General features: G+C 31.9%; 2 protein-coding genes across 4 annotated transcripts; one reads left to right on the top strand and one right to left on the bottom strand.

Moving 5' to 3' along the window:
* The first annotated feature begins 1,785 nt into the window (after positions 1–1,785).
* On the top strand, positions 1,786–9,589 carry LOC126851576 (ethanolamine-phosphate cytidylyltransferase). Of its 2 annotated transcripts, none has more exons than XM_050595685.1 (6): positions 1,786–2,071; positions 3,676–3,813; positions 4,854–5,033; positions 5,159–5,585; positions 6,067–6,287; positions 7,053–7,151. In XM_050595685.1, exons 1-6 carry the CDS (start codon positions 2,025–2,027, stop codon positions 7,096–7,098), a joined length of 1,059 nt encoding a protein of 352 aa, XP_050451642.1. In that variant the 5' UTR covers positions 1,786–2,024; the 3' UTR covers positions 7,099–7,151. The 2 variants fall into 2 exon arrangements, with proteins under 2 accessions (XP_050451642.1, XP_050451641.1); XM_050595684.1 differs by lacking the exon at positions 7,053–7,151 and adding an exon at positions 7,361–9,589 and having other exon boundaries at positions 1,789–2,071.
* Positions 9,590–10,555: 966 nt separating this feature from the next.
* LOC126851566 (uncharacterized) lies at positions 10,556–22,105 on the bottom strand. 2 transcript variants are annotated; one of them, XM_050595662.1, is made up of 6 exons: positions 21,895–22,105; positions 14,002–14,259; positions 13,407–13,543; positions 12,525–12,984; positions 12,133–12,319; positions 10,556–11,559 (listed from the first exon to the last, which is right to left on the bottom strand). In XM_050595662.1, exons 1-6 carry the CDS (start codon positions 21,925–21,927, stop codon positions 11,318–11,320), a joined length of 1,317 nt encoding a protein of 438 aa, XP_050451619.1. In that variant the 5' UTR covers positions 21,928–22,105; the 3' UTR covers positions 10,556–11,317. The 2 variants fall into 2 exon arrangements, with proteins under 2 accessions (XP_050451619.1, XP_050451620.1); XM_050595663.1 differs by having other exon boundaries at positions 12,525–12,969; positions 21,895–22,104.
* Positions 22,106–27,653: the final 5,548 nt, after the last annotated feature.

Consider the following 27,653-nt stretch of genomic DNA (forward strand, 5'->3'; position numbering starts at 1 on the left):
TTTCTCTTTCCTCTCTCTTTCTCTTTCTGTTATGCCTTTTGACTTTGTTGTGTTCTTCTTTCCTATTTTTACAGCATTTTCAATTACAACATACATAATATTTTTTCAAATTGATGTAAAGGAAAAAAAAAGAGGAAAGTTGCATCTAAAATTGGTGATGTTTCAGGAAGATATAATTTTCTGGGGAAAAACCATATAAGCCATAAAAACAAATAATATATGTATGATAATGTTTTGGAAACAGTTTTTTTTTACAATCTGTTTACATAGAGCACTAAAATTGCATCAACTTGTTACACACAGTATATTTTTTTAGAGATGTTTAAAAGTGTATGTAAAAACGATTTTTGCTCAATGCATAAGTATATATAGTGACATTTTGAATTACTTTACATATAAGATATGGATGAGTCACACAAGAATGCAAAAATTAATAAAACCTATTGTAATAGTAGATCTACTATGAAGTCGTTTTACCTAAATTGACACTTATGATATATTGCTAATAATTCTATGTCATTATCGAGAATAATTAATCGTTATCGAGTTTGAAAAAAGACTGTCTTCATTGATTGGTTAATCTAATTTATCAAGAATCATACGATCCGTCAGAGTTTATTTTTCAACTCCATGCATACTCAGCCAAGTATATGCCTTATCATGTCTGAATGAGACATTTGTTATGTCTGCTAATTATGTTGCCTACTTTTCCACGATAATAAAGTCTTAGTTATCTTTTTTCAGTTACTTTCCGCAATACGTGCAGCTCGTAATATATATGTATGTCAGCGGTCTTACTGTTATGAAATTTTAGAATATGCATATACATATTCAAAAATAAAACATATTTCATAACAGTTATAGAAGTAAATGATGTAATGCATTTTTTAATAGATTATTTTAAATTTAATTTAAAATTAGATGATTCTCAAATGATGTTAATTATCCTGTTTTAAACCAAATTTCATTTACGTTTCAGAACGTGATAATGGAAGCAATTTTTCGTTTATCGATATTTTCGGAATAATGTTATTAAAGCATTTAAATAGATTAAAATTGGTCATCAGTTTGTAAAGTTATTTTGAATCGTTTATTTTAGAAAGAGTAGATTTGAAGAGTTTCTTCAAAATTATGTCAAGATCTATTTAATAAATATTATCAAGATCTATAATTTTATTTTATCATTCCTACTTTATGCTAATGAAATGTAGCTTTTTTATACATAAATGTATGTCTATGTGAACAAAAAAAAAGACTCATCCTATACATTAGAAATTAAAATTAGAATCCACACAAACAATAATAATAAATTATAAAAAACACAAACAGGCTCTAGCGTCTCTGCAGGTAAAAAGTTAGTAATTTATGTATGTGAACATGGTTATATTCCAATTACAATGTAATGCGATAAAATTAATCTGAGGAATATGGAGTGATGTATCTGTTGCATATTCGACATTTGATATAAATTTTATATATATATATATATATATATATATATATATATATATATTCCTAGCATATATATATTGATATTAGGAGATTGCACGATTAATTTTGTCGAATTTATTCACTAAGAAAAGAAATTTATTGATCAATGTTAGGAGAATTGATGTTATTTTGATACGAAATCTCTTTTATGGGCAAAATATATGCGTCATACAGCAATGATTATTTTTTATCGTCGAGATAATAGATTGGTAAGAATCTCATTTGTCGCGGATATCATAAAATTCTCAATACATTGAAATCCTTACTTTGCGATCTCGGCTCGCGCTCAGCGGTATGTAAGTACGGATTTTAAAGGGGACGTGTGAAATCGTGACGCGCGCAGTTAGTTTCACGAGGGCATCCACGGCGATCGCGCTCTCTATCCCTCTGTCTCTCTCTTTCTCTCCCTCTCTCCCCCTCTCTTCGAGAAGTTCGAGGTTAACTCCCAACGTCCCAGCTCGGACGTCACTCGCCACAACGCGACGAAGAGAAGCGGTAGTTTGTGTATCAAGAAACGGCGACGCCTGGTCATCATGACAGAGGAGACTCGTAAGGAGGTTCGCGTTTGGTGTGATGGGTGGTGAGTATCAATGAATTGATTTCTTTTCGGGCATCAAGGCTCGAATAAACGGGAGGATGTGAGAACAAAGGCGCTTTGCTTTGTCGCCCGGCCGGCGGCTAATAAAAGTGACTGACACGTGTCGATTCTCGCTCTCTCGGCGTCGCGACGCGCGTAGATTTCGTATTATCATCGTATATAGCGTTCGTAAGAATACGAACAATCGATATTAGTTCGTCATTCGAGAGACGTCATCCGACGATGTCGTGAGTAAAATAAATTTCTGAGTTAATATTTATACTTTTTAAACTTTGCTAATATCTCGATGTAATCGTATAGTTCTATACAATCAAAATTAAAGAGCGAGCGAATCTTAATAAAAGAGAAAGAAAGGGAAGAATATTTTCCGGTCTTTGTTTTTTTCTCATGAAGTGTACAGCTAAAAGATAGTTTATACTTTAAATCAGACTCTGTGCTCGATTTGCACGATAAATTATCAATGATATCCGTTCGGAGAGTCAGCTACTCACCATGACACTATTTAAAGAATACGTATTCTTATGTGTGTGTGTTCCGGTTTCGATAAAATGGTATGCACCATGGGATGGCGACGAATGAATGACAGACAGCGGTGTTCATCAGTAACGCCGAAACTTATTTGTTTAATTCTAAATTATAATACAAGCGAAACTTTTTATTCTGTTTAATATGCTTAAAATATTTTTCTAATAAAGATAAAAAAAAGTCTCATACGTTTTCATCAATTCAAATGTCAGCAATCAAATGTCAGCAACCGTTTAAGGCAATCGATTAGTAAGAAATATAATTAAAAACACATCAAGTGACCACAGTTGCCTATAATATATTCGTATAATAAATTCTCGGCTTTTTTTTGCCACACTATTATTCTTTTAATGGCGCAAGGCCCTTGGAATGCGAGGTCATGTTTATAGCTCGTTTCGTTTATATGTAAAGTGATATTTAAATAATTTATATGTAAATGCGTATGATTGGATAGTGATGTTCAAAGTTGAATCTATTTATAAAATTATAGCTTTGAATATATTAATTTTAAAATATATTAATAAATAAAATAATAAATTTTTGTCTTTCGTCAATTCAAAATTTTGTGTATAACGTTCGAAACTTTATCAGTTTATTCGCGAATAAATGTTTAATTAAAAGCGATAGAAAAGATACGTTGAAGATAAAACGACATATTATGTTTAATCATGTTTTATCACAACGTCATAAGTAATTCATATTTTGTGTTATCACCAATCATGTGACTGACCTAATCATGACGAAAGCTTTACATTCAAGGTCCATACCATGATAGAATACTTTTTTTAATTTTTCTGGAATAGAATTTATATTTATTTGTTTTAAATTGGAAGTTTTTTGCGATGATTCAGAAGAGATTCAGCTTTTCTTTAATTTTTTTTAAATTTTTAAATTTTTTCTTTAATTTTTCTTCAATTTATTCCGCGATTATCGTCTATTTCAAATTTTTACATTATATTATGTTTAATGATTTTTTTTTTGTTAATATATCTTTTCTGATAAATTGCGAAATAATTTTATTAACTGCATATCATGATTAAAATGTCATTTTGTGGTTGCAGTTACGACATGGTGCATTTCGGGCATGCAAATTCCTTGAGACAGGCCAAAGCATTAGGAGATTATTTAGTGGTAGGTGTTCACAATGATGAAGAGATTACGAGACATAAGGGCCCTCCTGTCTTTACCGAACAAGAAAGGTATATCATTCCATTGCTTTCTTAAAGGAAATTACATAAGACGAAATGACTCGTCACGATCTTGATTATTATTCTGATGTTAGTAATTATGTGTTAGGTCATCAATCTTTCAAGTTTCACAATTACTTTCTTGAAATACATAGCACCAATATAGTGATTTCCACTTAATAACTTTGGATATTTTCCTATACAAATCCTATAATTAATTATTTTTATAATTCATATTTATAATTCACAATTAATATTTATAATTCTATATCAACTTTTAATTGTCATTTTATTGTATATTATGTATATTATATATTATAATTATTTATATCGTATTTTTTAAATTATTAAACTTAATGGAAAATATTAAAATATTTTTTTAGGTATGATATTTTATGCTGGCTTTATTTTTTATATATTTCAAATATGAACAAAAGGAAATTAAGAATAATATAAACATTTTAACATGACATTTTTTAATTATTAATTATATTTGTGTAACGTCTTCATTTAATTTAATTCATAAATATTTGATTTTTTATTTTTTTTTTTACGTTACATTGCTTTTGCAGTATATATTTTTGCAAAGAAATGCGCAACATATTGTATTAGAAAACAATGTACTTTTTTTGATATATTGGAAACATGATTACATAATAATCTGTGTTCTGATTTCAACATTGAAAAATATCTGAATCATTGTAAAAAAATGTTTACGTGAGTTTCATATTGTGTGGCAATAAAAAATTAATGAGTTTTAAAGCTATAATCTCGTCAGAACTAATAAGAAAATTTAATTGAAACCTTGACATTTTTTAAGTGTCTGCATAGAAAAAACGGTGTAACTGAAGAATACAATGTAATGTTATTGTAAAGAAAAAAAGAACCTTGTCTTGTCAGCCGCGTTTATATAAGTTACTTTCTTCGATGTTAATTAAGGATTAGATATTACAAGAATATATCGTACAAACATATGGTATAATAATTTTATACATGCGATTCTTAAAATAAAAATGAATATTAACGAATGTATTAAATTTCTTTTTATTTAGGTACAAAATGGTGCGTGGCATTAAATGGGTGGACGAAGTAGTCGAAGCTGCGCCTTACGTTACTACATTAGAAACATTAGACAAGTATAATTGTGATTTTTGTGTTCATGGCGATGATATCACTATGACGGCTGATGGTGTAGATACTTATCATTTAGTCAAGGCAGCCGGTCGTTATAGGTAAACTTTCGTAAACTTTATTAAGAATAATACATTAATTTGTTGTTCAATTAAATTTTCATTAAAAGATAATACAATTTTTTTATTAACAAAAGATGTAATATATATTTCAATGTATATTTCAGAGAAGTTCAACGGACAGCTGGCGTTTCAACGACTGATCTTGTAGGACGCATGCTGCTAATGACACGACAACATTTTCGACAAGGCGACAACGAGTACAGCGTTGATAGAGAACCGAGCAAGCGTATGGGTCAGGATAGAACTGCCCGGAGTCCGTGGACCGGCTGTTCGCAATTTTTACCGACCACGCAGAAAATAATTCAATTCAGCGACGGCAAAAGTCCACAGCCGGACGACAAAATTGTGTACGTGGCGGGCGCGTTCGATCTTTTTCATGTGGGGCACTTGGACTTTCTGGAAGTCGCTAAAAAGGAGGGCGACTATCTCATAGTCGGACTGCACACGGATCCAGCTGTTAACCGATACAAGTACGGCAATCATCCCATTATGAACCTTCACGAACGAGTTCTCAGTGTGTTGGCGTGTAAGGTGAGCCTGGTTTATTATCATTTAGAATATTTAATACATTATTTAATAAATTCATAAATAGAACTCAGAATTTAAGACACTAACATGTGGCGCATGTCTGTTCGCATTGAACGCAACTAAATATTGAACGAAACAACGATAGACAGAGAGAGAAAGAGAAGCAATTGTAATGCAGGGCCTATCTGTCTTTCATTCAGTATCCAGTGGCGCTCAATGCGAGCAAGCAAGCGGCGCACAACGTTGCCATTCTCGTTCAAACTCTATTCATGACATAAGTCACAATGTGAAAAAATATAAACTAGTATAACTAGTATATGGATTTTGTCGATATATTAATATAAGACATGATTTCCGCAGTTTTTATAACATTATAACATTTTTTTTTCAATAGAAAAGGTTAATAAATCACGCTATTTTGAAATAACAAGTTACATTATGTTTACAAGAATTTCATCATCTTTTCTTTTTTTTGCATTTATAGTACGTCAATGAAGTTGTAATCGGCGCACCGTATGCAGTCACAAGAGATTTAATGGAACATTTCAATGTTTCTGTTGTGTGTCATGGACAAACACACATAATGCCCTGTGAGGATGGTTCAGATCCATATACGGAACCCAAGAGGCAAAATAAATTTAAATTGTTAGATAGCGGTAACGACATGACGACGGAGAAAATAGTTGAAAGAATCATTCTTCACAGGTATGTTTTATTTTTATGTTATGCACATATTGGTATGTCTTTTATCTAACTTTCTAAGAGTAATTTCTTTGTATGCTTCATATATTCTATATTATTCTGCATATCCTTATTTATAATTTATATATTATATTTTTATAATATAATTTTTATACATCATATTGATACATTACTATGTTAACTATGAAATTCTTATATGAATTATTTACGTATTGTTTTGGTTTGATTACACAGGAAAATTGAGTTTAACCATATATGTGTTTGTATAAATTCTTAATATTTTTATAAAAATATAAAAATCCACCATTTTATACCCACCAACATCCATTTCCATGCATTTACGTTCGCGTAAACGAAGTGTTGTGACCACGTTTGATAAACATAATTTGGCAAAGGATAATGTGTGCAGAATTACACGAAAAACTTTTGCTCACTAGAGCGGTTCGAATTTTTCACATTAAAAGTTTAAATTACTTCTATTATCATATATATTATAATTATTTGAAGGAGTGTTGTAGAGAATGTAGAATATAACATTATACTCGAGCGGTGATATGTTCTATCGTGATTTGCTCTATCGTGATTATATATTGTTTTTTCTGAGATTATCATATATGTTTCTGTTTATGAAATTGAACACATTTTATATTCTTGTAACAATTCCATTCCTATCTACATTCATAAGATAAAATTTGCAAAACTAAAACGTTTTTAATTAGATGGAAAGCTTTATAAATTAATTTTTATTTTGCTTTTTTATCCTCTTAGGCCGAAGGAGCTTTATACAGCTATTAAGAATTTCAACAATCGTTGATGGGACAAATCTGATTGTTTTGTACTCAATTTGCAATAAACGCATGTTTATTACTTCCCGTTATAATTTCTTGTCATTCATTTTCGCTTCTGATGGAATATGCAATTTCGTTTATTTTGCAAAATATTTTCTTGAATTCTATTTTACTTCATTCTTATTTGTCGTAATATACTAGCAATCTTTTTCGATGATAATCCAAAATCTACATATCCCAACGACTGCGTCTATTCCTATCACGTGTTGATCTAGCATCTAATTACAGGTTGGAATACGAGGATAGGAATTTAAGAAAGGAGAAAAAAGAGCTTGCTGCTTACGAAGCCTTCACGAAGTCTGAGAAAAATGACAAGATTGAATAATTATTTGTTTTGTTGTTCACGAACATTCGCAGTGTGTATGTGTGATAATCAGATTTTATAAAGTCAATATGTAAATATGATGTCACACTGACACTTAATTTATCGTTTCAAAATGCCTTACATAGAGTTGAAATAGACATTTATAATTGTTCGAACACGCTAGAAAAATCGATTAGTGACGTGGAGAGATCAAAGTTGATTTTCATTTGTTGCAATGAAAAGTGGTACACAACGATAATTGTGAAATCGGACAAATATTTTATATGCAAGGTGTGCCAGAGCTATCGCCATTTCTTTCTCTTTTGTGGATTTTTTAACCAATTCTTGAGTCTATTTGTCTTTAAACTTATTAATATCTATTAAGGATTGCGAGAGTAAGGGGCTTAATATATTATTTTTTTTGATTATTTTATATATGTAAGCTTTGAGTAAAATTTTAATTTGAGATTTTGTTAATCAAACGTAACATGACACAATATCCTCTTTCATGAATCGGTTACTAAATTGCGAGGAATAGAGTCCAAGTCTATATCTTTAACTTTAAACAAACTTTAGCTGAGTCTTTTAACTATATATCATAATTATACTTTTACATAACATAAATATAAAATTGACTTTGGAGATATACTTATTTATTGTATCATATCTTAAGAATAGTTTCTCAGCAGATTTCTTTAGTAGAAACTTAAATAATTTCATCAGATTTTATTCTAGTCACAGATCTGGAACATAGTCCTGGAACACCCTACATATCTTTAAAGACTTAAAAAGACTTTTAAGGTCTTAAAGATATATTGTACGATTATAATCGCCTTTGAATGTAGATATGCTTAATAATTATTGTCACATGATGTGAATATCGTGATATCGTTGCTTAATTCAAATATATTGAAAATAATCATCGTAAGAGATAAATAATTATCGTAAGAGACTGGTCATTGTAAAAACTAAAATCAGGTATTTTTAGGTCGAGTTGTTGAATTTCGCAATTTTAGGTAATATTTTCTTTTATTGTACCACAAACTTATTATCATTCACATCTTATCATTTTGTCATTCTATATCGTCTTTCTTATGTCTCTCGTGTACACATTAAAGCATTTATTATTTATGTTCGCACGAAGTTTTGATATTTTTAAGAGATTGCGAATTTCGTTTGAATTTTACTGGATAGTGACGTTTAGTTTTCAAAAATCATTTATTCGTTCTCGTCGTGGAACGTCGTATACATTTTCTTACCTTTATGAAATATATTGTTTTAAATAGCGAAAGTATATTGGAATGTGACTATGCATACGCCGGTATTCTATAATTCTTATTTAGGAATTACGATACAATCGAAATAAGAGACAAAGAGTTAGATCCGATTTTAGTCTAATTAATTGAAAGTTCCTGAGAATTTATAGATGCCTATATTTCTCGACGATACGTTTCCGATAGCGGTGTGCCGAATTTTGCGATTCATAAGACATTTGGCTAGAGATAGAAAAATCGACTAACTTTAAGTACTAGGTTTTCTAACGCGAAATTAGAATTTATCCAAAAATATCAACGGAGCCAAAGAAGATTAGGTTTAGAATGTATATCGAATATAAATTAAACGTAAATTTAAATTAGCGTTGAATTTTAACTGTTTGTATCTTGGAAATAAGAAAAATGCATGGCAGGTTTCTTTGCAAAATTCATCATAGTGTACAGAGACAGAGAAAATATGTTTTAGATAATTGTTTAATATTTGAAAAATTGCTACGACTGATTCAGCCGGGGAACCTCCAAACAATTAAAATACGATAACCATCAAACTTTCATTAAGTAAGACTTGGTAACAAAGTCAATTGTAATCCAATAAATTCCCATTATTTTTTTTTTATATATGAAACATAGGCAAGTTTCTTCACATACAATATCGCGATGATGACATATTGGCGCCGATAAATTCTCGGCAATAATTAAATTACATTATATAGAAAAAATATGATAGTTTGTGATTTTCTACAAGAGAATCTACGCCGAGTAAAAATTGTAACGCGTAAAAATATATTTTCTTTTATTTTATTTTAATTATTTTATTGTAATCTTTTCTTTTATTTTATATAATAAATAATCATTGTACACGGTCATATCTCTACAATAGTCGCGCAGTTTCTATAATGTATTACATTTCCCAATTGCCTTCACGGATCGCTAAGAATCGATTACCGTGTCCTCAGAATCGCAGTGTCCTATTTCGCACCTTTTTACTCCTTTCTTTCGATTATTACTATATTAAATACATAACACTTTAATTTTTCTCCACACAATAGAATATATATATTATTTTAGATAAATTTTATGTAGCTCAGAACTTATAAAATGATTTTTATTAATAATCACAAACTGTTTTAATCACAACATCCAGTTATTTAGTTAATACAATAATTACACACAAGTCACAAAAATTTTTTGTTTGTAAAAATTAAGATTTTAATATTCTTTATTTTAAAAACAAATATTCAAAATTTGTCATAGATTTCTATTATTATAAAATATTGTTTTGTACGACTAAAATATAGACTTTTTTTTTTAATATTATGTATTAAATATTCGCGCTGTTAACAAGTTTGCTGTAAAATACAGAAAACTTTGTCACAACATGTGTCTATTTACAAGGTGAGATGAATTCGTGCAACCATCCAAAAGTCTCGAGTTTCTTCATCCGGCGAGATTCTTATCCTACATATTATACGAGCGATCAATATTGATCGGCTCATTTGATCAGGTCACGTGATAGCATTGCACGTTTGAGAGACTCGTCGTAATGAGACTATTTTCTGTATTTGAGCAATATCGATGTATCGATGAAACTCAACAGAAATCGTATAATGTGATACTCAGAAAGAATCGTGCATTAAAAATTAGATTATATGAAATTCTTTGACTCAGAAAGAAAGCATTTAAGTAAAAGAATTCAATTAAGTTTTTTATTTGTTTGATTGTGCTTAAACCTCGATTAAATAGTTAAATGTTGTATCATATTATTATTATTATTATATATTTATATATTATATATGTATATATATAATTTATATTATAAATAATTATGTAATAGATAAAAATAAATTTTTTTTTTTTTTTTTTTTTACTTAAATGCCTTTTTTACTAGGGTCAAAGAATCAAGAAATGAAAAATTGGGCAAGAAATTGCTTACATTTGTATTTATGTAGAAGAACTGTGTTAAGCGGTGCTTCCTAAAACAAACACGTGTAGCGCGTGGCTATCATATCTACATTGCAAAGTAATAAATGATATTCCGCTGACATATCAGATTGCACTTTAAATTCGGCGACAAATACTTCATAAATTTTCAATTTATCTTCGCTTTGAGAAATCCGTCTCGTTTTCATTCGAATTGATTTTATTTTACATAGAGTTTACTCGTTCGCTACTATGAGCGTCCTCGAACATTCTAACGTCACGAGAATTATTTTTATTCCTCGGTGGGCGGTGTCGTTCACTCGTCCGAATGTTATTCGGAATTCTTTTCAAAGTTTCTCTCGCGGCAAGAATTACTTTTAATATTAATATAATTACGATAAGTTGCAATGCAACATAATTATTAGTAATGAGAAATGTTAAAATACATCACGGTACCTTTGAAGTAGGACAAATATTTTTGCCCTTTCAACGTAGAAAATCGAACGTGACTTACAAGTAACGTTGCTCTCTCGCGAATAAATATCTCTCATTTTAATTTCCAAGTATCGTTGTAACGTTGTATTAATTATTACGTTACATTGTAACTTAATATATATTTCGCGAAAAGTATATTTATTGCGCGACAAAATACTACTTTTGCATTTTTTTTCTCCCTGAATCGTGCACTTATTGCATCGTCGAACGACCGGTATAGCCAGGCGTGGTGTCGCAATATTTTCTAGTGCGATCTCTGACCAATTCGTCAATAGATTTGCTCTGCTGCATCGTCGAAGACAGATTGTGAAGGCGTGAGGCCAGGTAGCACATGATAAAAGCTGATAACGCTAATAGGGCGCCCAATCCCGTTGCCACGTAAAGGAAATTTCCGCAGCTACCTTCGAGGCCGGCCGCTACTTTGTCGTACAAGTCTATGATAATGAGTGAGAATATTAATTAAAATTGCCAGTGAGCGCGTAATGTCTCATGTTCAAACATTATCTAGAGGCGAAATGCTCTTTATCTTAATACATTTTCGTCGAATGTCGGTTATATGTTAATCTGCCTCTCATGAATCTTGTCACATAATACCGCGAAAATTTATGTTGAAGAAATTAATCTCCGTTTATACCGCTGAATTGTAAATTGGATTAGTCTTTTTAGATTAGATTAGTTTTTTAGAAAGATTATATATTTTCACAGAATAAATTTCTCGAAAATTTTATTTTTCAAAAGGGGAAGGGGAATTGATGACATTAAAAATTCATTCGGTATATATTACATATTATAAATTATAACGCGCGCGTGTGTGATATATTGATTGAAAAATGTTTGAAGAAAATTATTACTATCCTCGAAAAATAAGATGAAATGAAAATAAGCCTTTCGACAAAAGATTAATTCTAGAGAAGAGATACGAAGAATTATTAATTGTAAGTACAATTGACGAGAAAATTCATTTTTTAAATAATTTTTTAATAAATTTAAAAATGTATTTAACTTACCATCTGGCATCATTACGGTATATTCAATGTTCTCCTTGAACTTTGTATATGGCGTGGAATCATTATATCTTTGGATCAAACGCTCGACTTTTGGAAGAAACTCGCCCGATGCTTCTATGCTCGCCTCGACCGCTCTTTTTTTCTTTCTTCCGTGTCCCGAAGGTTCGAAGAGATCGAGACAGAAGTCCTGTAAAGATAAAAAAGACTTGAATAGAAATGTGGTATAAACATTAGTATAATATACTATTATTTTTATATGTTGTAACTGCTTGAAATCGATTTGTCGTTATATTTATATCATTGTCAGATGAACATTATATATACACAAGTTTTTCTAGGGAATAGAATTCTAGATGAAGAATTCTAGAATTCTAAAATTCACGATGACGCACCGGTTGACAGTCCTGCGGCTCCATGCACGCCTTTATCTGGGAATGAATCCAAAGGGTGGAGCGCTCCCTCATCGAGCTCAGCAGGAAGGCCTCAAAGTCGAGGAAGACCTCGTTTTTGCGCTCACGGTACCTCGCCGGCTGATGCGGGATGATGGACGCGAAATCGCGATTTCTGCAGCCGTCCTTGACAAGTACGACGCTACCGGGGGCGTGAGGCTGATCCGGGTCCGGGCTGACAGTCACCTCCAGTAACTTAATATAGCCCCATGCGCTGTCCGGGCTGATGCGGGCGCGCAGCTGCAGCTTGGTGCCGATCGGTACCGCCTGATCGACCGTCTGCGAGCTATCGGACATGTTGCCGGTTGCCTCGCGATAAAGGGCCACTTCGTATTCCAGCCGACCCGGCGTCTCCTCCACAACCCCGGATACCCTGGCGCCGTGCGGACTGAAACGATTAGCCCTTTAAAGCAGACGTGCGTCATCGCTTCAGCACGTTGCACTCTCTTGCTATCGTAGATAAAAATGTGAAATTTATATAAATTACATTTAATTCGCATATATATTGCAATGTATCGTCACAATTTTTTTACTTCATAAAATGCATTTCATTAAGTTTTATTCTAATTTTGAACATGTTGCAATTATTTGGATTTTGGGAATAAACGATAAATCGCGATATGTCCTCTCTCTTGAGAGTCAAAATATTTTATTATACATCACTGTTAGTATCCCGTATGTGCGAATAACTGTTTCCTCGGCGCAGGAACTCGCGCGGGAACGCGCTCCGGCGAATGCGATGCGCGTAGTGTGGCGGAAATAATGCTCGTTTATTATACTTGCGATTCGCGAAGATATCGTGCGAATGGGCGCGGTGTGACTTACAAAGTGCCGGCGAAGCCAGCAGCCTTGTGCCTCAGGAGCGTCGGCTCGGGCGGCCGGCACATCAGGATCAGTTCCTGGTCGGCCAGCATCACCACGCCGGGAAAGGCGGGGAACCACACTCGTAGATGAATGAATCCCTGGTGGCATCGATTAATCGTAATCTATTATTGCCAATCTTACCAGTCATACAGCCAATTTGATGCATAATGACACTTTTGTCAGAATCTTTATAAGAACATCAAATGATGCGTAATCAATTTAAATACGCATTTGTTGTAGAATGAAACTTAAATAATAAAGTTAATCATGATTTACTAGCGAGTTACATCGAAATATTATAACGGCATTCAATGATAACTGATAATAATGCCTGAATGCCTGAGCTGACTGGATGTAAAGCTTTCTATTGATACCTCCCGTAATAAGAGCTTCCAGGAGGAAATCAATTGCGAATTAGTAGTTGCCATCGAGTATGCAATCTACGAATCGACCGTTCCGTTCGTTTGTGCAACGTCAGCCATAAGTCGCAAGGAGAACGCATCATCGTAACCCCTCATAAGAATCAGTTCCGCGTAACTCTCGATCGATGACTCACGTTTCTCTTGAGGATGCCGCATCGGGAGAAGTCAGTCACCTTCAGGAAGTAGTTATCCTCCTGCGGATCATTCGGGTCGGGTCTGATCTGGCAGTGAATGTCGGCGAGCGGATTTGCCGATCTGTCGTCGGCAAAGAGCGGCGCGCCTCTGAAGCCGACTGGTCTTTTGATCTTCGCTGTCAGAAGATCAGCCGCCGATCCCGCGCCGCTGCACTGAATGTCCGAGACCTCGTAATCCTGGGCAACGGTGGCGGCAACCTGAAACACGAACCGACATTGCGGATATTGACTGTCGGAGGCTGGTGTGGAAGAGGACGGCGGCGAAAGAGATTTCAGGGAGCAAGTTTTACGTTTCTTATCTCTTGCGCCGCGTTTATTTTGCATCGATTTTTTTTTCTTGGCATAATACTTGCCCTTCACTTTATCGCTTTTGAATAACATCGAAGCATTTCTTAATCTTTCGCTGTCTTCTTTTGAGTTTTCTTTTATCTTTGTAACGCTTACAGTCGATCTCTTGCAAAAGGAAAATATTTTTAAAAAGTTTACAAATTCTTTATTTCTCGGAAAGATAATTGAATTTATTGATTTATTTTATCAATGTATTATATTGAAATGTATTATTTTTTTTTTTTTGCAATTTTTGCAATGTTTAAAACAATATTAAAAACATTTTTCAGACAATTAGCTTCTTTTGATGACATTTTTATGTGTTATTAAAATTATAGCAGATAATATAACGTAAATAGAATACTACATGATAACAAAAATAACTTACGCGCACATTCGGGTCGTAAATAGACTTGTACATTACACAGTAAACTCACATAAATAGCGGCTGAAATCTAACAACCGTATTATTCTATAACTGTTATGCAGCCAACATCTTTTTTCACGGCAATTTACTGCCGTTCAGTTGCGTTCGCGCGGTACTATAGCGGATAGTACATTATTTTCAATTTTAACCGGATTTACTTTCTACTTAAAAGAACTGCATCGTCCTAGTTTTTCGAAAATTGAATAAACACTTTGGTCGATCTGGATTTATTTTCTCGGACAGTAAATTTGGAGTCGAGTTACATAGAATAATTTGAAATGTGAAATGTTACGATTATTTATTAAAATTTATATTATTTAAGGGAATAATTTTTATTAATTAACAAGTTATCAATTATTTTGGAGTTACATATAAGTTTGAAATGGCTTTTTGTGAATTATATTTCAGGAATGCAAATAGAGAGAGAGAGAGAGAGAAATAATAAAATTGTATTTCACTTTAATTTTTCAAATAGAATTTAATAAAATATTAACTCAGATTTTAACATACACACACCATTGAGGAATATATAATTATGAAAATTAAAATGCAGGATAATTTGCTATTTTTTCAATAACAATAGGGTGATTTATTGTTAAACTTATTGTTAAACTTAAATAAGGACTAATGTTTCATACTGTAAATTCAATTGCAAATCATGATATACGCAAGATTTTCTAATGTAAGAAAAATAACTCGAAATTATCAGAATTTGCTTTTAATGCCCATTTGAAATAAATGACAACTTACATACAACCTACATACAGTTTACATTTTATGTAAATTTGCACTTTTTTCTACACAAATAATACAAATATTTTTAATCGATATTTTGCCTGTAAGAGCTTTTCATGTTGTTTTTTTTTTTCGCGTAAACACATCAAATAAAATGGAATATTATATTCTTGACTTCCTTCTTTGCAAACAAAATGTTTTATACATTACAATAAAAACGATTAAGCTTCTGTTTAATCTACGTTATGATATTCGAGATATCCGAGATATTTTCGCGAATATCCGCATTAATTATCATTCGAAAGGTACTTGCTCGGTGACGCGTGGACGATTTCAGTGTCGATGACGTTTACAAAGTCATTATGTTACCATTGGTAAAGAACAGGGTGACCAGCGCGCGACCAGAACCGAGAACCCACTTCGATACACGTAACGGTGTAAGGAAACGCTCTGGTGGCCGCGTAAGATATTCGTTATGTGCACCAATATACGTTATATATTGCGCGAGCCCCTGTTGCACTGCTCATGCTCATCGTACAGATCATAGTAGAACATAATAGAGTATTTTTCGAGCACGTAGCTTACTTGTAATCATACCGTATCAGAATATCAGATCGATCGATAAGCGTATTTGCTAGGTATTTGCACAGGCGTGGTCGTCGGAATCAATTTCGATGACGTACATGAAATAAAAATATTGCCAGTTAGATGGCAACAAATTGTTGATGCAAACGAGAAGTATAAATATCATCATTGAAAAAAAAAAAAAATTGTAATGTATAAATTTCAAAAAAGATGACAATTTTTAATGAGCTCATGAAAAAACATCTCTGACTTAAGAATGAATAATTATGAAATTATTTAGATTAAATTATTTTATTAGGATTAACTAATATTAATTGCGATTTTTTTTATGAAAAATGTTTTAAATCTAATGATAGACAGATTTACGTCGCTAAGTTCATAGAGAGTCAGGTTCACAAATTCATGGTTGCGTAGATAGCTAGGACAGATTGTAAGATTTGTAGATTTGTAAACACATAGATGACTCGAGCTATATAGATCGCTAAGTTTTGGAGATTTCTGGGTGCTCTATAAATGTGCAAATTACTTTACATATCACTAAGTCCAGAGTTGTTAATATCTTTGTGGCTATAGATCATTGAAACCATAAATCTCTTGATCGAGAATCTTAGATTTCTAGACTCACAATTAGGATCCATAGGTTCTATTTAATGATAATTATTTATCTTCATCTTTATATATATATATATATATATATATATATATATATATATGAATGCCATATAATATGATACATTATATCCCATATCAACAGCATTGGAAGAGTTATTTTGTTTGTAACATTATTTTTGTTAACTCTGAAAGACGAAATTTTGATTTATTGTTTTGTTACAATTTATATTTTTCGTGTAATTTTAAGCTATTATCCATCACATTTTGCTTAAAAAAAAAGCATTGCAAGCAATTACCATCTTTGTCGATTATGCGAAGTCATAAGCTAAAGGATGTAATATCAGACATTATTTCAGGACGAAGATTAACCTGTGAGAAGAGCAGCCTAGCTAATCCCAGTGCAATTTCATGTTTGAAATAATTGAGCTAGACATAATTGAATAAATTTCTTCCCTCGTATTAAATAAGATAAATACTTTATTTTTACATAACAACTATAATATTTTTCAAGTTTCTCTTATACATAAGTATCTCTAAATTTGAAAAAATAAAACTTTAAAATTGATTGTTAATTTAATCCGAATCTATTAAAAAATCTTTTATATATCTGTTTAGAATAAGAAGTACCGGAATAAATGATGATCAATGTTCTTCTTAATGTAATATCAACATGACCGAATTAAAAAGACAAATATGAACTGCAAATTTTCGTTTAAGTTGTCGCGCTCGAGAAACTCGTGATTATTCCGTTTGAGGCGATATTTCTGTAAAGCAAAAAAAAAAAAAAACAAAAACGCGTTTGATACAAAATTCATCAAAGTATGCGAGATGTAATGTACGAATTATGTAAGCAGTTGGAAACGGCACTGAGTGATGTGCAATCTTCTATTTTAAAATGGCGGAAAAATCTACCGTAAAATGAAATGTGTGGAAACAGCTGGAAAAAAATCAAACTGATTAATTTTTCCTTTGATTAGCTTAATTTTAACTTTGATTGAGAATTAGAGATATTAATTTTTCGTATTATGCTTTATATAATGAAATTTAATAATTAATCTGAGAAAGTGCTGGTAAAGAACTTTCTTAGCGCATTCTGTTTAAATCAAACTTTATTTTAAGAAAATTTAATATTTTTTGTTAATATTTTCTTTTTATAAATATTTTCTCTTTTAAAATTTTCTTATTTAAAAATTGTCTTCAAAGCAAAACATTCATAAATTCTGGTTTAACCTAAATGAAATAAAGCAATGAAATCTATTAAAATATTCTTCATACTTTTTGCTCTGTTGCCTCTTATTTCTTATCGCAATCTTTGTAAATGAGAAAATAAATAACGGCGTATTTATTATCATGAATATCTCGAAAATTTATTCGCGAAATTTATTCTGTTGTAAGTGGATGAACGTGAATGTGAACAGAATATTCAAGAAAGATGGGGGCGATTATTAATATCAGAAACTATTTGTAATGCAGGCAATATTCTTAATAGCAATCTTTGACAAGCGAATCAAAGTATTTAGCAAAGTATTTAGTTGAATATCCAATTGTGTGTGCATTACAGCTTTTATCGAACAACTTTCATCGAAGTGCTGTTTTCCCGATGAGCTTTATCCCGAGTTGATAAAGATTACGCAACTCGTCAAAACTTTGATCGAGCGATTATGCGTGTTGACATGATGGTTCAAAAAATTCATACAAACATCGGAGGAAGAGAAAAACTGATTTCAAATTAAATTGAGAGAAAGTTGAGAAATTGATTTTTATAAATTAAAATGTAACCGCGTGTGTATTACAATTTCCGCGGGTTAACATTAATTGTCCGCTATTTCGGACTGTTTTCTAAATAATATTCTATGTCTACTTCCTCTGAAATGCTATAAGATTTTACTTTTAATATTTAAGACAAATAAGTCAAATACTTTAACAAGAATTCTTTATTGCACACAAATTTTCGGATAAGAAAACATTGAAAAAATATATAAATTAAAAGTGTTTGCAAATGCAGATTGTGTAATGAAAATATAACTAATAAAGTATAAACATTAATTATTAGAAGAAATTTATATGAGAAAGGATATTTTAATATAATGCTTTTTGAATGACTTTCTTAGATTACTCGAATCAAAATTGCTATAAAAAGTCCATCGTTAAAATTAAGATCGCGATTTCGGAAACAAATTGTATAATATATCAGGAAAAGATAACGAAACGGATTAATAAATCGTGTCTAGTTTATATACAGCGAGAAGAATTTTGTTTTTTCATTAAGAACTGAGCAAATGTAACGGTAAAAGACACACAGCTCGAAATCTGCCACGCGAGACGAAACGACCGCGATTGACCGCCAGGTAGTCCCTGGCCTTTTTTCGGTCTTATTCGAGAAGAACCGCAAACCTTCTCTTTACGACTTCATAAAACCCGTTTTTTTTTTAATGCCATTTTAGTATCGTTCATCCGCGACATCGTAGTCCTTCTCATTGCTGGTATAATTCAGTACAGTTAAATTTGTTGACGCACGAGATATGTCGTATTCATTGAATGGCTTGGAATTTGGCGAGATAAAAGCACTTTTAATTTGGATATAATACGCGGCACACAACGTCGAAATGTGTCACCGTATCGAAAAATTTTACAATGGCCGAGGAACAAACAAATATATTCATAGGAACGAGATACAGCCGATAGGAAATAGCTGTATTTAAAAATATTAAAGTTGTGATAATACACTGCAGTTAAATAAAACCAATAAAAAATAATTAGTAATTTAAAACAAAATTTATATAATTTTGAAAAATTTTTTTAGCAACTCTTTTTAGCGTACGTTAATTTAATACTAATTCAAAGAATGCCATAAAGAAGTTGTGTATCAATTTTACAGAAATCTCTTACTTGTAAGAAAATGTTATAGTAAATAGATGTTATGGTTCCAGTGAAAACATCTGAATGAATTATAATAAAGATATAAAAACTGTTTCCATAATTTTTATTAACAAAAAATGAAATATTTAAAAATATAGAATATATTTTGAAATTATATAATTTTTGGTCCTTTATCAAATATTTTCAATCGTCATTTAAACGTTATCATGGGACAGTTGCAAAATTCGATCGAATTATGCATAATTAGAATTTTGATCGCCTATATACAACTGGATTAATTTTAATTTCTAATTTAAACTTTAAATCAAACGTATTTTAATTAAATTTTAATTAAATTTGATGACACGGGAAATTGTTTTTCGATAACAAGCGCGAATGCAACGGCGATCGATGAGGCGAAAATAAACATTGTTCGTCCGATATATATATTTTAGCGAGCTATTATATTTAAAATCTTTTTCATCATATCTGCTATTACGCATATCTGTTACACGATATTGTACGTAACAGTGTATTGGAAAAGAGAAAAAAAAAATAATCAAGGTACACACATGTAAACTATTTACACGAAGGAATTATGACGTTATCATGCTATACATGATCCTCTCGATATTTTCGCGTGCATGGCTGTGTTAAAGCATTCCGATATATCGCGTTTCATGGCAAAATTAGTCGCCGCGCACCCAATACCGAGGGGGATGTCCGACACAATACAATTATTTCGTCATTTGGGGAAGCCATTAATATTTCAAGCGTATCAGTAGCGAATCGTGCGACTCGCTTTAAATTGCCCGTTATCGTATTTCATCACTTCGAATGTCACATGTATTAATGGGATGCATTTTACATTATTCTTGGTTATATCGTCTATTTGCGCGTTTACGTTTGCGACTCTTCCTGACAATCTGGAAAATTAAAATGAATCGAACGCGAAAAATGCTTCGATGGGGCATTATTCTTGATGTGCGGCGTGATTTAATGACGTGATATAAAAATATATCAAATGCCCGAGTTTTTTTCGCAAAAGAAGCATCGTGAGAGGGAAAGATTGCCCTGTGCGCGATGCAGTTAAAATGAAAACCGATCACCTCTTCTTTGTCGCAGGATATCTCTGGATAGTCGCCTATATACGCGTGCGGTAGCTTCTTTCGCTAACGGAAATTAATTGACATTGTCATTATTGGCAGATATTTTGAAATCGCATCGCAAAGTGAACAAACTATGAGTTCGACGGAGGCGAATAAATATATAGAAAATAAGTCGAAAAAGGATGCATAATTAAATGTCATAAGAATAAAATGATGCCGAAAGATAAAAATGCATCAATATCGAAATCTTATTTTAGTATAAAATATATTTATAATCGTGGGTTTTTAATATTTTTCAACATTATTATTTTATATTAAAAGATTGTATCATAGTTGAACAGGAATCAATAGAAGAGATGATTTTGATTGATGGTCTTTTGATAAAAATGATATCTAAATACACGTGTGTATATGCATTACAATCACCTGACAAACTGTCACACAGTATCAAACAAAACTTCTGCCGCCGTATGACAAACATAAGTCACCAGGAATGTGGATAACATGAAAATCTAGTGCTCGTCCATCATTCACGATCGAACTGATTTATCCGCAAGAGAATCGTCCGAAATCCGTTCTTCACGTTGATAAAAATTGTGGGGCATGCAAATTAGATGGTAAAAGCGCGAGGAGAACGAACATTCTGTCCAGTGAATCTAAAGTCAAGGTTTTATATTTTTATTTCATAAAAAGTTTATTGAAGAATTCATCAGAGTTTGATAAGTAAAATGAAATCAGATAATTTGACAAGATATATCTATAAAAACTTAGAAAATATTATATTTAAATTAACTTTCTCAAATTCTTAAAAAAGAGGATTTGCTCCGAGCTTTTCCTTTGTCTCATTTAGATGCATAGATTTATGCAAAGACAGTAACGGAAGACAGTAGTGCGAATCAAGTAACGAATAACTTATTATTTCAAAAGAAGAGCTTTTACAGTTCTTCAATATCGCGGATGCATACTTTCAAAGTAAAAACATTGAACAAATTGATATGGATTTTAAATAAAATTTAATAAATTTAACGTATCAAACATAATGGCAGAATTATTAAATCTCTTTTCGCGGTTCGCCGATAGAGAGATGGCTTGAAAGAAATATCATTTCCTCTCATCTATACCTTAGAAGAGGATATTCGCGACATTTAATTCCTCGCGTCGAACTCTGGACGGACTCACCGTGCAAAATCCCGCGATCAGGACTCTCCACATGATCTCGTCAGATTTTTTATTTTTCTTTCTCACTTCCCTCGTTAACTCGTAAAGTGTTTACCGAAGGCACTCGAGACACTCTTTCGAACTGGAGAACTAACCGCCGGTGGCCAGAGAGGGATGCAATTTTGACGAAGGCCCCCGATGGACTGAAGCGCGTGCATCAAGTCGGGACACGCGGAGGATTCCTTTCCCCCGGTGTCCATCCTTTCCGCCGGGCGCAGATCATCTTCCCGGCAAGAAGGGGCCGCACGGCGGCTGGGGAACCTGGGGAACCAGCGAACCACCGCCGCCGCACCGGCCCGTCCGGAGTACTGTTAAATGCATGCTCGGTGCCTCCACTAACAACCATCCTCGCTTCGTGCCAACTCGCGCGTTCGTCCAGTGACGGCCTCGAACGAGCGTCGCGAGTCCAGGTTTCCTCGGACCAGGTCTGAGGATCTGATTTGTCCGAGGGTGACCGGATGTTCCAGAATTGCGGAGGAATTTTCGTCATGTTTCAGATACCCTTCCTCGGGTACAAGAAACATCATCATCTTAATCCGATTCGACGATCTTGCTTCTAAGATTGCCTTTCACGCTTGACCGTGTCTATTGTTTTTTTTTCTCCTTCCTATACTTGCTCCAGTTTTCGTATTCATTACATATCTAGAAATTTTATTCTGTGATGTTATAATGTGAATTTTTTGCTCAACGGAGAAACACAAATAATTGTTCATAACATGACTTTAATTTTATTATTCTTAAAATATATCACAATTTTTTTTACATTTAATTTTCCACATTTCTGATGTTGCAAAAAATGGAGATATTATTAGTGCTTTATTATTAATTATGTGTGGTCGCAAGTATATCGAGATATTAATTCTAATTAAAGATGATTAAAAGAATTTTTTATTGCGCGAATGAGAAAAAGACGCGTGTATCTATAATAAAAAATATAGATATTATATCTAAAAGAGATGTGCTTTTATATAAAATATGTTATAGTCTAATGCATTATAAAGTCTTTTCAACGGCCAACGGCATTTCAAATTATGAGATTGATCTATAACCACAGAAGAATTTGATCATTTTATTTTGGTCACTTTATTATTTCTGCTTGCATTTTGATCTGAGAAGATTAGCGAGACCAGCGAGTCACGAAATATTATGCGATCGTGCATAATAGATGAATTATTTAACTGGTTATTGACTTCTTCCACGAATAAATTTTAGGTCAATGTTTATCATCAATTGTAGAATATTGTATTAAAGAGAAGTTGAAAAAATCACTAAATTTTTTGAAATATATATATATTTTTTTCTGAAATATATATATATATATATATATATATATATATATATATATATATATATTTATATATAGTTTGAGGTTTCAAATAAAATTTAATAAGAATCATAAATATACAATAGATATCTTAAAAATATTTAAGAACTTCTATTATGCTGCCTCTTGAAAAAAAAAAATAAAAAATTTAGATATTTTTCTTTTTAATTAATTTTGTATTTAAAAATTTAAAGTCTTTTTCTCCAAAAAAAATTTATAAAATAAAACAGAAAAGAAAACAATTAGAAATTAAAATTATAGACATGTGTTTTCTCTTTCGGTAAAAAAATTTGCGTCATGATATAGGCACAGAATAGAGTTTTATCTCTTGTTAAAAAAAAAAAATAGTGTTTTTTATAATTAAACCTTTATTTTGCAAAAATTGACTTTTTTTCCTGTAACACTCTCTTCGAGGTGTGATATATTGCTACAGTGGATTAAGTGCTTATCGGCGTCATGTGCTTCCGTAAAAAGTGAGAATGACAGTCTCGGCGTCGCAAATTCGCACGGACTTTACTGTACTTGTCATTGACTAAGTGACTGATAGAGCAGGATGTGGTGTCACGCAGTCTCCAAACGCGTATAGTAATAGTGGTAATAGTAGCAGTTTACGTTCCTTCGTACGAGAAGGAAGAAATTGTTCTTCCGTTATTTTCACTGTCTGTCCTATCATTTGACTCTCTCGAGCGAGCGGCAGCTTCATTCTTTTTTTTTTAATTCTAAATAAAAATTAATTTAATCGCAGATTATTTTATTTATATATAAATTTCTCTGAATATCAGCAACAGTCGAAGAAGATTTATCACAACGTCCTTATCCTCCTTGTTCGCAATTCGCCGATGTTCGTTATGGTCCGTGACATTATGAAGGCGCGTTGCACGCGCTGTTACATCAACGTCGACGTAACAGCCGGCGAGGCGCTAATAATTACGTTAGTCGTTAATCGTGAACTTGCTCGTGAGGCGAGCGAACGAAAGATGATCGGAAGTCGACGAAGGAAGGAGGAGGAAAGCGGAATGAGACGCGCGGAATTCCGCGAACGCGCGCGAAACTATCAGGCTTGCGGAAAAGACGTCGAGGCGTCTGCAAAAACTACCTCGCTCGCGTGCCGCTGACCTCGCCGCCGTTGCATCCGCACTTTTTCTTGCCGCAGTTATGATAAGATTCATTCGTTGCCGCGATTTCGACAACATGCGCGATAGTTTCCCCCCTAATATTGCTGTCTAACGATTGAGACCGCAAATGCGAAACATCAGTAATCCATTAATTATAAAAAGTTCTCTGAGAACTCTGTAATTGAGTTCTTTTATTGGTTTAATATAAATTTATCAATGCGCTGCTAATATCAAGATAATGCTTTCTTTACACATAGAAAGTTATTGGTTAAACAAATACAGAAATATTCATATGTCGAAAGTTAATAGACTTTCTCAAGTTTTGCATTTTATCAGAACAATATACATATTTTAATTATCTAATCATAAACAAGTTAGAAATTAATTTATAAAAGTTAAATATATTTGACTATTTTGTAAACGGTTTGCAATTTATGATACGCGTGAGAAAGATGCGACATATTTATTAAGAATATGCACAAAAATAATCTAGTAATGGCTTTTTTTATAAAATTAAAAAAAAAAGGAGAAAGACATTTTCAAGCATATCATATTATAGCTATTACGTAAATTAGCGTATTCATATTACAGTAATATATGCGGTATCTATAGTCACAATAACGTATATATGCATGCGTACTCTCGTTTTAATTAATCTTTCTTTATTCACTCTTAAAAAAACAAATTACATTAATACTAGAACGTACCAAAATCTTTTCGAAAGTTTGAAAGTTTATTCTTGTTTTTATTCCGTGATGCTCATTGATTTCTTTCTTATTTACAAATGTCATCACAATTTTAATGTCTATCAATTTTATTCTTTATTCTAAAAATAAAAATTTATTTTTATAAATATCTATCACTTATAGATACGCTTATGGACTTAATTAACTTAAATAAACTTATTAATTTTTTGAAATTTCTCTAAAAACAAAGTTTAAGTTTATTCCTCTTAAAAATAATTTAAATTAAATAAATAATTCTAACTTTTTACAATTTCCATAATTTTAAGTTTAATTTTCCTTAATTTTTACAATTTAATTTTTTTTTTTAAATAAATTTTATTTTATTTTTCTAAAAGTAATTTTAATTTAATTTTTTTAATTTTCAAACAAAAAATATTTATATTTTAATTTTATTTCTTTGTAATATTGCGATATGTATTTAAAAAAAAATAAACTTTTTATGTTTGCTTTTCGAGGAAACATTTAATTTATTTTATTTTATTATCTACGCACAATCAATATCGAGTATCTAGTATGTATTTATGAACGTTTAGATTAATCAGTACAAGTGGTTGCGATTATGTGCACAGGCAAGGATCGCCTTCGATATCTCAGTTTGCAGTGTAAATAAATACATTTATTGACCACTCTACTTTCTACATTCTGTGCGGTACATGTTTATTCGTTTAAGTAAACAATTCATTCTCTATAATTGTTGAAAAATAATGAACAAATAACAGAAATATTAATTATAAACTCTCCAAACTGAATGCAAATTCTCGTCACTTTTAATTCAATTTTCATCTGTAAAAAAAATCTTCCTTAATCCGTTTTTGAAAATAATGAATTATGCATTAAATTTGAACTCAATTTTTATTTTTATTTTCGTAAAATACAATTGTAAATCTTTCTTTTTAAGATGTTATAGCGTTTTTATATGTTGCATTTAATTATAGTAACTTAAAAATATAGAGGGGATATAAGAAAAGAATTTTTTTAGTGTTTTTAATTAAAAAATTACAATATTTAGGAAACCAAGTAAGACATCCAAAATCTGCATATTGGGTGATATTTAGAAATGTATTGAATACTCAGGATTATTACACATTATATTTGAGAATTTATATTATATTTAATTCATTAATATTCAGTGTTACATCAATCAAAACTCATAATATTAAAAAGCAGATTACAATGGATAATTTTATAAATAAATTGGCAACATAAAATTCGGCATTTAATTTAAAATAAAAAACGTCTATTCAAATTAACTTTTTTTTTGCATAACATTGTCTATGAGTGTGAGAAAAAAAATCCTCTTTTCTAAAGTATATCCTCGGGCATCGGTGTAAATTTTAAAAATTTACATCAATTTATTCTGGTTTTGCAGCATACAACTAAAAAGCGTTTATATTTTATTTTATTATCTCTTTATTTATTAAAACGTTGAAATTTGAGCGGATACCGCATGATTCAATAAACGATTTAAAAATCGATTCATAAAGTGAAATAATTGGCGAAATAATTTAAACGACGAAAAATGCAAAAACCAAACAATAATTTTTTAATCCTCTTCATCAAAAAGCTGCAAGTGTCCTGATTTTTTTCTTTTTGATCTATTCGCACAGAAAGAGAAGCGCAATAAGATCATCACCCTATTTGCAAGATGCTGCATCGCAATGGATCATAATTGTTTCGTCTCATCTTCCTTCTCTTTCATCAAGCAGATACATTGTTGGAGCGAGGCAACGAAAGCAGCCACGGCGCGGCGGTTAGCCAGCGTGTCATTAATTATCCCGATAGCTTCTGCGTTGCGCGCGCGTTATTATCAATTAAGGTAGCCCTCGGACGCGGCAATTTCCTTCGCGGCGCCGCTTGTTACAGCGGCGATCGCGATATCAAGCCGTGCGGGCTATTTTGTACGCCATGCTCGGCCATTTACGAAAAGGAATTAAACAGTACGAAGGGCGATTGTCCGATAATAGCGTTCTCACGCGGGTTAAGCTCATAGGGACATTATCGAGGTATCGACAATGTAATCGACCTGAATATTTTGTTTCCGCATTTTTAGGAGCTCATTATATTCTTTCATTTACTCCCAAAAGATATCGATTATCGCCTTAAACGAAAAAAAATTTAAATTGATATAACAAAAATTCTAGATTATTAATTTTAGAATATTAATAAGGTAAGATCTTTTTATTTATATTGTCTTTCATCAGCTATCGGTTTCTCTATTGTTAAATTAATGTAGTAACGGAAGAATATTATGCCGTTGCGTGTGGCGGTCCGTTTATTTCTAACGAACTATATTTTCATAAATATAAAAACAAAATATGTATGTATGTGTTGGTTATACAAGTCGATTAGGCGTTCATCGAAGACATTCAGTACATGTGTATAATTGCCAGCGCGCGATATAATTTTCTTTAAAGCAAATTTGCATCCTAGACTGCACAATTGCACACGAGCGCGTGCAAAATTATGAAGGAAGGCGAATCGTAAGCGCAATAATGACGCATAGCAAATGAGCGTAAGAAAAAATATAGTATGCTA

Source organism: Cataglyphis hispanica, chromosome 8 (assembly GCF_021464435.1).
Source record: "Cataglyphis hispanica isolate Lineage 1 chromosome 8, ULB_Chis1_1.0, whole genome shotgun sequence".
Lineage (NCBI taxonomy): Eukaryota > Metazoa > Arthropoda > Insecta > Hymenoptera > Formicidae > Cataglyphis > Cataglyphis hispanica.